Source organism: Sorex araneus, chromosome 2 (assembly GCF_027595985.1).
Source record: "Sorex araneus isolate mSorAra2 chromosome 2, mSorAra2.pri, whole genome shotgun sequence".
NCBI lineage: Eukaryota > Metazoa > Chordata > Mammalia > Eulipotyphla > Soricidae > Sorex > Sorex araneus.
The window spans coordinates 77,859,450-77,874,734 of record NC_073303.1 but is presented as its reverse complement, the minus strand read 5'-3'; the positions used below and the strand labels follow the sequence as shown (position 1 = coordinate 77,874,734).

General features: G+C 39.0%; 1 protein-coding gene across 2 annotated transcripts in view; it reads right to left on the bottom strand.

Annotated features, from left to right (window-relative positions):
• SLCO5A1 (solute carrier organic anion transporter family member 5A1) overlaps positions 1-15,285 on the bottom strand; it is a 161,341-nt gene that overhangs the window by 63,748 nt on the left and 82,308 nt on the right. The window contains exon 4 of one of the 2 annotated variants that reach the window (XM_004602403.2): positions 5,947-6,111. The exons of the other annotated variant lie outside the window; for it this stretch is intronic. Coding sequence (XP_004602460.2) covers positions 5,947-6,111 — 165 coding nt within the window. The remainder of the gene's footprint in view (positions 1-5,946; positions 6,112-15,285) is intronic. 2 annotated transcript variants of the gene reach the window in all.

Below are 15,285 nucleotides of genomic sequence, written 5' to 3'. Positions count from 1 at the left end.
ACTATTCTTGGGTATTAGTCTCCTATTCTGTTATTTTATATTCCACAGATGAGTGCAATCTTTCTATGCCTGTCCCTCTCTTTCTGGGTCATTTCACTTAGCATGATAGTTTCCATGTTGATCCACTTATATGCAAAGTTCATGACTTCATCTTTTCTAACAGCTGCATCTATACAATGGAATACTATGTAACTATATTTCAAAGCACTGTAATGAACGATGTTGTTAACAATACGGTTTCATGTACATGAGTCCTCCGCCACAGTCCACTTCCCTCCCCATCGTCTCAAGGTCTACTTGCATTCTTTAAGTTGCTTAAACTGCTCTATACATTGTTGTAGCAACCAGAAAATGAGCATAATCAGTAACATGATTCCTACATAGTCATTCCTGACATGGATTAAATTATGTTATTCATGTGAAAATGCTTAGATTAGGCTCAGAGATATGATTCAAGTGCAAGAGCATATGCCTTGCATGCACTGTGATGTGAAAGGGTTAAATAGCAGGGCTTTGCTCAGGTCTCCCTGTACCCTTTATTTTTTGTTTGGGTTTTTTTTTGGGGGGGGTCACACCTGGCGATGCACAGGGGTTACTCCTGGCTCTGCACTCAGGAATAACTCCTTGCAGTGCTCAGGGGGCCATATGGGATGCTGGAATTGAACCTGGGTTGGCCGCGTGCAAGGCAAACACCCTACCCACTGTGCTATTGCTCCAGCCCCTCCCTGTATCCTTTGAATTGAGAAAGGCCTCATCTTAATGTGCTGTGATAGTGCTAGGAAAGTTAGAAACCTAAGCAGGTGACTAAGCACAGGTAACCAGGGAGGCAGCCAAAGGCAGGAGCTCTGAGTGCCTCGTGCTGGGAAGGAGGCAATAGCACAGCAGGTAGGGAGTTTGCCTTGCAAGCGGATGACCTGGGTTCAATCCCCAGCATCCCATATGGCGCCCTGAGCACTGCCAGAATTAATTCCTCAGTGCAGAGACAGGAGTTGCCCCTGAGCATTGCTGGGTGTGACCCAAAAAAGCAAAAAAAAAAAAAAAAAAAAAGAAAAGAAAAGAAAAGACTAGCTCATAAATCTCAAGTTATGACTCAGAACTGAACAAAAGAACCCAAACCCACCTATCACCTTGGCTGAAAAGGGAGCAGGGCCACTGAAACAATCAGTAAATTAATAAATGTCTACAGGACCTAAAACAAGACATATCCACCACATAGATTCCCAGCAACAAGTCTCCCCCTGCAAGTCTTGCGTTGTATCCCTCCTAACTCAGTGTCCCTCAGTGTATTGTCATGACACAACCCATTGAGAAAATCCATTCTTTTCCTCTCGACTTGTACCACAAAATCGCTGTGAAAAGCCCTATAAAAAGTGCTCTGTACCCCTGCTCAGGGCCATGATTTCAGACAATTGCCTGATCTTGATGTTAAATAATTAAATCTCCTTGCTTTCTCACCTAAAGATATTTTCAGTGCAATTGATTAAGTGACTCTGTTACAACAGTGCAAGGCCCTGTTTCAACCCTCAGCACTGCAGGGTCTGGTCCATCCCCCATCCCATCAGCATTACCAGGTGTTCTTGGTGTCCACCAAGTTGTAGTGCCTCGAGACAATATGCTTAGGACGCCCCATACTTAATAAGCAATAAATGTCAAACAATTGTTTCTTTATCTTTATCACATGGTATTTTACACTATCAAAGCTGTTCAAGTGTAAGTTGCCATCATTATCCATCATCATTTTCTTTCCTACAATACCCAATCAAGTTCTCTCTCTCTAGTCATACTGTTATACCTATTTGGAGCTAAGTAAGAAGCTTCAAAATAATATTATTCGATGCTTCATTTGTGCCCAACAATACAGGCAAGAGAGGAAAGGGGAGAAAGACACTCTCTTCATTTCACAGATGAGCTTTTGCTGTAGCTGAAGTGTGGGGAGTTTACGTGTGCTGCTAAGATCACAGCTAGAAATTAGCAGCAACAAGGTCCACTCCTGTTACTAATGCCTCTCTCATCACTCTTCTTTGGGCTTTTCCTACATACTACCCAAAATAATATATTTCAGTCAGTAGATGTGGCCATAGGTGGATTAACAGGATGACCAGGATCAAGAGAGTGATGTGACCACATTCCACTCTTGTGCAGGTACTTGCAGCAGGAGCTAATAAAGTGGGTTGCAATGGCACCCTCTTCAGACAAGGTGTCACCATCAACCTATTGGGCACAGGTGCCCCCAAGTGTCATTATATTTTTTATTGAGCCACAGTGAGATAGAGCATTACAAAGCTGTTCATGATTCTGTTTCAGTCGTACAGTGTTCCAAAACCCATCCCTCCACCACCGTAACAATATGCTTAGGATGCCCCATACTTAGTAAACAATAAATGTCAAACAGATGTTTATCTTTATCACTATGGTGGTTTCCACTGCCAAATCTGTTTAAGTGTAAGCATCAGTGTCCCCAGTATCCCTCCCGCCTCTTTCAAGCCACCCCCCACCCCTGACTTCCTCTATGGCAGGTCCCTCTCCTCTCTCTCTCTCTGTCTCTTTCTCTGTCTCTCTCTCTCCCTCTCCCTCTCTCTCTCTCATTTGGGTATTATGATTTGCAATATAGATACTGAGAGGTTATCATTATATCCCTTTACCTACTTCCAGCCCTCCAACTGAATTTTTAATGGAAAATCTTTCATAAAAATTTGATCTCTTCTCTGTTCTCTCTGTCTCTCCTCTCACTCTCCTCTCTCTCTTCTTTTTCTTTCTCTTTCTCATTCTCATGTTAGGCATTATGGTTTGCAATACAGACACTGAAAGGTTATCATATAGATAGATATCCTTTTCCCTACTTTTAACATTCAGTTCTTGTCCAAAGTGATCATTTCTAACTAGTAAGACCCAGACATGCCCCAAGTGTTATTACCCTCTGAGCCAGTGGTGCAGACAGTCCCACACGGTGTCCCTCACCCAGGACAGAAAGATTCATCTTAGCTCTCACCCCCTCCCCCAGCCCCATTGCCTTTAGTGCCCTCAGAAACAAACTGCTCTGTTCCCCCAGAACAAATAGTGCCCTTCCGGCCTCTTTGCCTTTGCTTACACTACCCCCTCCACAATAAATAAATACCTTTCTTCCAACCTCCAAATGGTCGAAGTCTATTTTTTCCTGGAAAGCCTGATTGAAAGCTATTTCCTCCATGAATTATAACTTATACATCATCTGCTCAAATCATCTCTGGGTTGCATTAAGCTTAGTTAAACAACTTCTTATAAACCTATTCCAGAGGTTTTCTCCTCTTAGATCTATAGGCAACTTAGAGTCCTGGCTTGAGTCTTTATTTTTCTCCATCCCCACAAACGACAAAATAGCACCAGGTAGTGAACTGAAATTCAAGAATGATGTATGCTGGGACTGGAGCGATAGCACAGCGGGTAGGGCATTTGCCTTGCATGCAGCCAACCCGGGTTCGATTCCCAGCATCCCATATGGTCCCCTTAGCACCTCCAGGAGTAATTCCTGAGTGCATGAGCGAGGAGTAACCCCTGTGCATCGCTGGGTGTGACCCCCCCCAAAAAAAAGCCCTTAAGAATGATATAGGGGATGCACTGTGAAAGTCAAGCTTCAGCTCTACCGTACAACAGGGAACATGCAGATGGCAAGAGAGGGTCAAGGTATTTATCCAAATTATTTTTTACTGTAAAGAGAACTTTACAGAAAGATTTTCTCAGATACTGAATTAAAATTATTTTTTAAATTCTATTCAGATGGATTTCTGAATTCATCATGTCACTTGCTTACATAAAAGAAAGATTTAGAGAACAAAAGATCTCCATCAGTTAGCCATTAAAAATAAAACTCTGTTCACAGAGTAAGAAGAATTCAATGGATAAAAATTCAAAAAGCAAGGTGAGTCTAAGAGAGAATTATCACCCTTTTGTTTAAATCCACTTAACATGACAGACCATTCTTACTCTTAATCAATCTAGCATCTCAACTATTATTTGTTATCTATCTTGAAAAGAAGAAAAAAAGCATATGAAATGAGAATAAAAAGCCCTTTATTAAGCACAGTAAACCATCAAATATTGAATAAATCATACTATCAAATGATTTTTGTTTTTATTTTAAAGGGGCCAAAGGATTCGAGCAGTGGTAAGGGCACTTGCCAGTAAATAAAGGAAAAATACCATCTTAACCAACATTTCACAACCAGGAGCTATAAGGTCCCTATTCCAAGGAAGTCATAGATTAAAGTTGTGGAAATGGGGAGGGGTATTGCACAAGGCCTGGGGGCCAACCAGCAGGATGGGAGTGGGTGGGAGAGAACATACCAAGGAAGCAAGGTTGGAAGGGACCATGGTTGGAAAAAGGTTAAAAAACACTGACCTAAGCCTTCATCTGGGCTTCCTAGATCTGCATCATGTTTAGAATAACAGAATTGCATCTATGGAAGGTAACATAAGTTTATTTCCTATAAATATGTTTCTATTTCACTAATGATATGAAAATACATAAATAAAATATATTTCTTTTTTATGAAAACATAAAATAAACATTCATCTGCTGGTATCACAAAGCACATTTGTATAGTACAGGTCAGGAGAAGTCCTGTAGCAAAGAATACTGTAACGCTTGCTTGACTAATGGAGTCTCTTAATATTGAAACTTATTTTGAAAATTTTTTGAAACTATGTTTAACAGATATCTGTGGCTTCAGGTCTGTCTAGTAACGAGACAATTTCTGGTTCCCTTGTCGAAAAGCTGCAGACAAAATAAATTGATGCAGAACTGAAATAGAAACAGGACCTTCCGAATTTCAACAACGAAGCAATAAATTAATCTGTATATTTTACATTAATTAAAGAAAACCAATTTTTCAGAGCCAAACTGGACCTACATTTTAGGTCAAATTAACAACAATAGCAGCAGAGTTTTTATAAAATTATCAGCTGTCAATGGAACTGAAATCCAATTATTTATCTTTTAGTATGTGCAAGGTGAAGTAGAGAATGTAACGATTATCCAAATATTCCAAGCTACTTTCTCCTTCCACAATAATATAATATTGCCTTTTCATTTGTAGATCACTTAAGCTTATTGAATTTGAATAAGAACTTGTAGGAGAAAATGAGAGACAAAATCATTGGCAAAGTTATCCAATTTCTCTACTCAGCTATTTTAAAGTGGGTTTTAAAGTTGTTTTATAACTAACAATGAATATTTCTATATTTAAAAATGTATTAAAAAATTGGGCCTTAGGTATATACAATCTTTTTTACTATTTCTGAAATACTAAATATACAGAATATCATGTGACACAGTACATTAAAGTTTCCCCAATCATTGTTTTATTTCCAGTTACCTAATTTCCAAGGGGGAAAAATATTGTGTACTAAGTACTACGTGTAAGGATACATATACCAAAGTCTCCTGAAAATCAGTTTGCCCAGACTTAAAATATCTTCTAACAAAACATATAACTTTCTTCCTAACTTCAAGCATCGCCATTAATTTGGTTGAAATGTGCTTACACTTGTAAAAGGGAAATTCTAATAGAGTGGAACCCACCTAAGATTATCCTATTCGAACCTATTTGAGATTATCCATGTCAAGCTTTTAAAAAGTGTTAAGACTCAAGCCAACGTATAAAATGACACATTCAGATTTAAATGGGAATACCACTGTCTACTTCATTCTTTTCACCTGAGAAACATAAAAACAGAAATGTGCAAAATTTTCCTTTTCTGAAACATGCTGGCAAATAGATCACACAGTAGTAGAATATGAATCAAAGAGAAAACATTCAAACACTTTATTCTCCTAAAATCTGGTGGGAAGGTAGCTGTTATTGGACTTTTAACACTAAGATGTTAGAATGGACTTTCTCTTCATTCATTGCATTTAATTTAGTGGTCAAAACTGAATGCTTTGAAGGAGCTCTAACAGCAGTGCCTTACCAGTGTAGATGCTGGCATTGGAAGCTGGAATACCAAACTGTGACTCGATGAACTTGGGAATGAAGGTAATGAAAGCAGTTACAATGGCACTCTCAGCTGTGTATGACAAACTCACAAAAAGGAATGTCATGTTGCTTAAGATCCTGACAGCTGCTCTTGGTAGGTCTATAAAATGACAAAAATGACAAATGAATGTTACAAACAAGTGATGGAGAATAAAATAAAAGAAAACTGAATTGTTTTTCTGAAGTGAACTGGACATAGTCATTCAGTAATACTTGAGAATATTGAATAAATAGAGGATAAAAAATTAAAAATCTGATAGCTGATTAGAAAGTATCCCTTTTATGATGATAATGGATTTTTTTCCAACTAGGATAAAAAAAATTAAAGTATCTACAAAACATACCCATACACATATACCCTTACAAGGTGGATCCAACTGACAACTCCTGATCTTAAAAGTTTAAAAGAAACTATTTGTATTGATTAAAGCAATGTTGCTTTTTTGTCAATATCCCAGTCTGTTAAACGCAACAAGTACCTGCAATATGGTCTAAAATTAGTTTCCCTTTATCTATCACTTTACCTGAGAAAATGTACTTCTGAATTGCTCTCTCTCTTGTTCAACTTTGTAGACAGCTATCACAGAAGAACATAATATTGGATGCTTGCTCTTCCAGCCTCATTATGAAAAATGGAAAATTACAGCTAAGGTACCAGAGAGATAGGACAGAGACTGATGTGCTTGCCTTGCACACAGCAAACCCTGTTCAATCCCAGGCAACAAATAAGGTGCCCTGAACACCGCCAGGAGTGATCACCGAGCTCAATGCCAGGCATAAGCCCTAGGAGAGCTGCTCTCTCCAAAAAAGACTGGCAAAAAATAATTACAACTAGATGGTTTCAAGTACAAAATCATGGGATCAGACAATCCCAGGTACTTTGAACTGGAAAACAGAGAAATGATCCCCAAAGGAGCTGGGAAGCCAGAAGTAGGGGCTTACCACCTACTTGTCAACGGCTTCTCCTGGAAAAGAAAAAAATCTCAGCCAGGAGCCTAGGTGTCAGTTTCATAGAACTTGCAATACATTCCTCAAGCTGCATGTGCAAAAGTTTTCACTGCAGCATTGCTTCTAACTGCAAAAATTGGTACGAAACCCTAAATGCCCATCAGTGAGAATGTTTAAATTATGGTATGATCATTTAATGGAATATTCTGCAGTAGTTGAAAATGAAAGAAAGCATTGTGGACTGACATAAAGGGACGTCAAGAAATACTTTAATAGTGAATATAGCAAAATCTGCAGAAGTTTAAATATGTGTAACATGTGTATGTAAATATATGTGACTTATTAACTAAGAAGTTAGATAAAATAATAAAACAGATCTAAACAAATATATTTGACTGCATACAGTCAAATGTGCAATTCTCAAAATTTATGTAACTACTGGACATTCTGTGAATCAGAACGACATTGGGGAAAAAGAATGAAAGGAGATTTTTGTGTATATATTTTTATATTTTTGCATGTTTAAAATTCTTGAGTATATTTACATTTACATTTCCATCACGATCACGATCACGATAGCCCGTTAATCACCAATTTCTTGGGCGGGCCCAGTAACATCTCATTTCGTCCTTTCCCCGAGATCTTAAAAGTCCATCTGGACTTGGCCCTCCCAACATTTGCATAGTCTATAAATTTTCATTGAGAAGATAAACTGAATTTTTTGACATGTTTAGTCATCTCAACTACCAGAAGTTATTCTCCTCATATATTGAAGCATAATAAAATCATTTCATAAAAATTAAACAATTATTATTAAAGCTATAATTCATAGCTTATTCAGTAGAATTTAAAACTTAGGAAGTTGAGACTATAATATATTATCATAGCAAAAGTAAATTAATTACAATGTCCTATATCTTAACTGTTTAAAGCTTAAGTAAACATTTTAAATGAAAAATTAAGAAGCATACTTCATTTTAATGTGAATAGACACGTCAGAAAAAATATTATCAAGTAACTCATTAAATTACCCAATGTTCTCTTGTAAACACTGTAAATCTAAATGTCATTGTCCAAAATTTAAAAACTAGAACATTAATATTTCTTACTAACATTATATATACAAATTATTTAATTGGCATGTTAAAGTCAATGTGTTACATCTAAAACATCTGGGGAAAATATAAAATAAAAATTTAATCCAATTAATACATACTCATGAGAATACTAGTTAAATAAAAAATAGTTGTTCTATAAGAAATGTTTTCTTTTACACTCTTTTAGTACAATAAAATACCGTCTAATTTCAAGGATAACTAAAAAAGAATGTGATGTTTCCTCTATGATATTAAAAAAATAAAATCTTATTGTTCTTTAAGAAGTTAGCAAAAGTATAGGTTTTCAACGGTTTTAAATTCACATCCTTTTTCCTTCTGCTTTCTTCATTCCTTTCATTGCAGCTAAATTTTCAGCCCCCCTGCCTTGCATGAGTGGGGGCTTTGGTTGGTGCAGCTAGACTCCATTTGCACAGGAGGAATGGACAAACCAGCGGAGACAGAGGATTATGGGAATCCTTCTAACTAACAGAGTAGAAAGCTATAAAAACAGAAGAGCAACAATTGGGTATAAATTGGAACTGGAGGGGCTGGAGCCATAGGACAGTGGGTAGGGCATTTGCCTGGCATATGGCCAACCAGGTTCAATCCCGGCATCCATAGAGTCCCCTGAGCCTGCCAGAAGTGATCCCTGAGCACAGAGCCAGGAGTAAGCCCTGAGCACAACTAGCTGTGATCCCAAAATAAAACAAATAAAAAAAAGAATAAATTGCAACTGGGGGTATGAGTTCATGGGTAAGATAGATGCTTGATAGCATGACAGATAAATGATAAATAACGGACATGTGTATATATGCACACATTTAATAACTTTACTAATAGGTTTTAGAGGTAATGAAGCTTGGTAGCAATGAACTTACCTAGACTCTAGTTCTTATCTCCTAAATGTTATTTTGTCTAAAAGGAGTCAGTGCACCTTGAAGAAATTTGTAACCAGAGCAGGAGCAGAAAAAAAAAATGCTGAATAAGTATGTAAAGAAAGACTCAAATAATGATGGGTGATGTCACAAGGAAGGACACAGAAGACAGTTCTGGGGGCATCCTAATAATCTGAGCCCGGAGCTGGAGCAATAGCACAGCGGGTAGGGCACCTGCCTTGCACGCAGCTAACCCAGAATCTATTCCCAGCATCCCATATGGTCCCCCAAGAACCGCCAGGAGTAATTCCTGAGTGCATGAGCCAGGAGTAACCCCTGTGCATCTCTGGGTGTAACCCAAAAAGCAAAAATCATCATCATCATCATCATCATCATCATCATCATCATCATCATCATCATCATCATCATCATCATCATCTGAGCCCAACGAATACTAAAAGTGGTAAGTGAAATATCATATCTTGATATGAACAAGATACAGTCAACCCTTACTATTCAGAGGTTTAGAATTTGCAAACTCACCACTTACTAAAATTTATTTGTAACCTCAATACTAGCAAAAAAGAGTCCCTGTACACACACATTATGGCTAATATTTAATAGAGCATGTCTCAATTTACATGCTCTAAAGCAGTTTACTTTTTACAGTATTTTGTCAAGTCTTTTGCATCTTTGTGCTTCAGTGTTTTTGCCTCTGATTGTTCAAAATGGTTCCCTCCTGCTGCCCAGAGCCCATGGTGGGGTGAGGCCAGCATTCGTATGAGGACCAGCTCATACCAGTAACTGGTATGTCCGCACTGCTGGGCCTCCGAATTGTTCTGCTAGAATCTGACTGAGCTGCTCATGGACATTTATCTAGACATCCATGGCCTAATCTTATTACAATAATACAGCAGCTGCTGCCATTTTGTATTAAACATGATGTGAATCAAATAAAAAGGGACAGAAAAATTATATAAAGGTTAAGGTACTTTTCTTGCATGTAACCAACTCTGGTTCAATGCCCAGCACCTCATATAGTTCTTAAGCACTGCCAAGAGTAACTCCTGAACACAGTCAGGAATAAGCCCCAAACAAAACGAAAAATAAATAAATAGAATGCCACCCCCACCTTGCCAGCATTATGCTAGGTTTGTCCATCGTTCCTAAATATAAAAAGCTTGCGATGTGCTTTCAGGAAAAAAAAAATGTATTAAATAAGCTTTCTTCAGGCAGAAGTTATAGAACTGCTGGCCAAGGGGTTATAATAACATGGTAATATAAGTTAAATAAGGTATCTTTAAACAGAAACACACACAAAACAAAGCTATGTATTGATTGGTTGATGATTATGTTGTGACAGGATCTCATGCAATATTTTCTCCAGAGTAGTGGCTTAGTATTCACAGAATACAAAGAATAGTATTCCCTGATGTAAAAATTCATAGAATTTGATAACTTTATTGATAATAGATACTGCCAAAAAAGAGAACCAAGTATATTTATATAGTTCAAAGTATTTTCTTATAAGGCACATGTAAGTAATTCATTTAGAATTGTAATATATAAAGAGAGAGACATAACTGCAATATATTAATATATATTAACTTTTTGGGAGAGAAAGCTGGCAGATACAGTCTTGTCCAAGGTGACAGAGATTCAACAAATAGCAGGACGTATTTACATTGTGTAGGTTCTGTTATAAAGCACTGGCCACAGTACCAGCTTGATAAATGCCTGCAAAAGGTACACAAATCAGGAAAGGACATCACCAAAGCCAAACTGAGCGACACCCCATACAATTACTCCTTGTTCTTATCTAAAACAGCAAGGTCAGAATCCAGAAAAATAGTACACAGGCTAAGTCATACGCCTTCAGCTGGCCGACCCCGGTTCATTCCACATATGGCCTCCTGACAATGTCCAGGAGCGAAGAGCTCAGCTGCTCCTGAGCACTGCTAGGTTTAGCCCAACCCATCCACCCCCAAATAAATAAATAAAACCAGAATTTTGAAAGAGAGGAAATAGTCAATCATAAAAGACAGTACAAGATGAGATGTCAATTCAGACAGAAGGGAAACTCAAAAACAACACAACTAAATATGACAAGTAATTTCTAATGCCATATATTAAAAATATATGGCATTATGGAGAAAACTGGCAAGATCTGAATCTGTGGCTGGGATGGTTAGCACTAAATCAGAGTTCATCTTCTCATTTTGATGGTTAGCCCACAGTCAGGCAGGAAATGTCCTCGTATTTATGAAGCAGGAAGAGGCATAGGGAATCTGCACCTTCTCAGCTGGGTCAGGATTATTAAAAATTGGGGGTGGGGCTGTAGTTAACAGGCATTCTATATGCTATATCTGTGGCTTTTATGCAAATTCAGGTTTATTTTGAAGCCACAACACTTTAAAAATTAAGCTATAATGTGGTTGCTAAGCCCATACATTCACAACCAAATGTCTAATTATTATGCTGCAGTTTCTCAGTTCTTTTATGATCAATGTCATAATTACGTCATTGTAAAATCAAAGGTGATGTAAAAGAGTATAATGAAACGGTGACAGTGGCTCGCATTTTTTTTCACCATTTAATGCTAAAAAATATTACAATCCATGGGGCCGGAGTGATAGCACAGCAGGTAGGGTATTTGCCTTGCACGTGGCCGACCCGGGTTCAATTCCCAGCATCCCATATGGTCCCCTGAGCACTGCCAGGAGTAATTCCTGAGTGCAAAGCCAGGAGTAACCCCTGAGCATCGCTGGGTGTGACCCAAAAAGAAAAAAAAATGTATTAATCCTAACAAAAGCTGATAGTAAAGCCAGAAACGATTGATGCAGTAATCAAAATTGGAATAAAAGTCAACACCAAGTACAAAAATTCAAGAAGATAATATATGGGGGATTAATTCAAAATATACCTCTTTTCAATTTTTTTATGTTGTGATTTTTTTTTTGTTTTTTTGTTTTTTCTTTTTGGGTCACACCTGGCGATGCACAGGGGTTACTCCTAGCTCTGCACTCAGGAATTACTCCTGGCAGTGCTCAGGGGACCATATGGGATGCTGGGAATCGAACCTGGGTTGGCCGCGTGCAAGGCAAACGCCCTACCCGCTGTGCTATTGCTCCAGCCCTGATGCGATCTTTTATTAAAAGAAAATGAGTTCTAAAACTATTCAACTAACCACATACAAATAATAGAACAGTGATATAGTGAACTAAAATTCAAGAGGCAAATCTTTAAAATAATATTCCATGGTTAATGTAAACTACATTTCATTGTAAGCATATTCATTCCTACATGGGGTGATAGACGGGGAAACATCATAATTGAGAATATATTATGTTTTTGTTTTTTGAGCCACACCCAGCTGTGCTCAGGGCTTCCTCCTGGCTCTACACCCCGGGAACAGTCCTAGTGGTGCTACGGGGTGCCGGAGATCAAACTATTGGATGCATTGAAGGCAAATGCCCTACCCGCTGTACCAGCTCAGAAAGCACCTTTAAAAGAAAAGTTGCTGTCAATGGCAAGTCATTTGTTCCTTCTCATGTTTCCATAAATTGCTTTGCAGATGACTCCACTGAGCTACCACACGCACCTGGATCAGTATTAAATCACACTCCCATGCAAAAGCTGCCAGCAATAAATAAGATGAGTTCCCTCCCCTAGACCAATGTTACAGTTTTTTGGTTTTTTGCTTTTTTTTTTTTTTTTGGCTTTTTGGGTCACACCCAGCGATGCTCAGGGTTACTCCTGGCTCATGCACTTAGGAATTACTCCTGGCAGTGCTCAGGGGACCATATGAGATGCTGGAATCAAACCCGGGTCAGCCACATATAAGGCTCCAGCCCCTATATGCCAGTGTTTCTTGATTGACGGCCATATGATACCCTGGGCCCCCAGGATATTCCAAGAGGGATACAGTGAAAATCTGTGTAAATGGGAAGCTGCAGTATAAAACTGGGAGACAACCAGCAGGATAAGGCAACCACATGAAGGAATCAGGTTCTGAAGGAGATTGGGGTGAAAAAACAAACACTGGCCTAGACCTCACAAACCTTTAGTCAAAGTTGGAGAAAATCTGAGATGCACGGTGTGAATAGAGTCTTGTGAAAGATGGTAAAGGTTAAGTTGATAATGGACCAGGTCAGCAGCAGCAAGAGGAAAGATCCTGATTTCCAATTCCCCAAGTCTTATAAATGACAGCTTAATTCATGCAGTGGGTATTAATATGTCTGTGATTTTTTTTAACCATCAAGTAAATGTGCCCCAGCATGAGTGAATGCCATATGCTCATTCATTAAAGTCTATGACTTGGAGAATCTATTTAGAATGAGTCTTTGCGGTGTAAAACTTTCAGGGAGCCTGGGTTTCCTAGAACCTGAATGATGCCATCATTTTTCTGCACAAGCAGAAAGAGACTCAATGAGAATGCTTTCTTTGTAAGATTATAAGAAATGTACCCCTCTTTGGAAAAGGGCCTAGAAGGGCCTGACTGACTGAAAGACCTCATTAGTGGTTGCTCTTTGAAAGTTGTAGGGTTTTTACTGGGTGACCTCATGTATTCTTTTTTTTTCAAATTTTTTATTAGTGAATTACGGTGAGGTACAGTTACAGACTTACAAACTATCTGCTTGCATTTCAGTCATACAATGGTCGAGTGCCCATCCCTCCACCAGTGCCCATTTTCCACCACCAATGGTCCCAGCATCCCTCCCACCACCCCCACCCCACTCCACCTCTGTGTCAGGGCATCCCTTTCACTCTCTCTCTCCTTTCAGTTGTTGTGGTTTGCAGTAGAGTATTAAGTATTTCCACTTAATAGTGGCCATCATGTTTGGTCTAGAGTTTACTTTCAGCCCTCCTCTCCCATCCCAAGCAGACTCTCCTAGCACCCTTTACTTGGTGATCCCTTCTCTATCTGAACTGCCTTTTCTCCCAGCATGCGAGGCCGGATTCTAAGCTATGGAGTACTCTTCCTGGTCCATATCTGTACTATTCTTGGGTGTTAGTCTCCCATTCTGTTACTTTATATTCCACAAATGTGTGCAATCTTTCTATGTCTGTCCCACTCTTTCTGACTCATTTCACTTAACATGACACTTTCCATGTTGATCCACCTATATGCAAATTTCATGACTTCATCTTTTCTAATAGCTGCATAGTATTCCATTCTGCAGATGTACCTAAGTTTCTTTAACCAGTCATCTCAGGCACTCGCTTTTTTTCCAGATTCTGGCTATTGTAAACAGTGCTGCAATGGACATATAAGTGCAGATGTCACTTCTACTATACTTCTTTGCATCTCCAGCATATATTCCCAGAAGTGGTATTGCTGGGTCAAATAGGAGCTCAATTTCTAATTTTTTGAGAAACATCAATACTGTTTTCCAAAAGGGCTGAACCAGTCGGCATTCCCACCAGCAGTGGAGGAGAGTCTCTTTCTCCCCACAACCGTGCCAACACTGGTCATTTTTGTTCTTTTGGATGTGGGCCAGTCTCTGTGGTGTGAGATGGTATCTCATTGTTGTTTTGATCTGCATCTCCCTGATGATTAGTGATGAGGAGCATTTTTTCATGTGTCTTTTGGCCATTCGGATTTCTTCCTTGAGAAAATTTCTGTTCATTTCATTGCCCCATTTTCTGATGGGATTGTATGTTTTCTTTTTGTGGAGTTCAACCAGTGCCTTGTAAATCCTTGATATCAACGCTTTATCAGATGGGCACTGGGTGAATATCCTTTCCCATTCTGTAGACTGTCTTTGTATTCTGGTCACTATATCTTTTGAGATGCAGAAGCTTCTCAATTTAAGGTACTCCCTTTTGTTTATCTCTGTTTCCACTTGCTTGGCCATAGGTGTGTCAGCTTTAAAGATACCTTTAGCTTCAATGTCATGGAGGGTTTTGGCAACCTCGTCTTCAAGACCTCATATATTCTTTTTTGTTTGTTTGTTTGTTTTGGGGGGGTCACACCCGGCGATGCACAGGGGTTACTCCTGGCTCTTCACTCAGGAATTACCCCTGGCGGTGCTCAGGGGACCATATGGGATGCTGGGATTAGAACACGGGTCGGCTGCGTGCAAGGCAAACGCCTTACCCGCTGGGCTATCGCTCCAGCCCCCCTCATATATTCTTAAGGTTAGATGACTTTATTATATCATAGCAATAATTTGTACAAAAACAATATTCCCATACTTCTGGGAAAATTAACTCCATTCCAAAGATGCCCAATTTCCTCCCATGAGTGGGTTAGGGTTATTCGTAAGAAAGTGGACCATGGGGCTAGTGGGCGTTTGTTTGCCTTGCACATGGCTGATCCGGGTTTAAGTCCCAGCATCTCATATGGTCCCC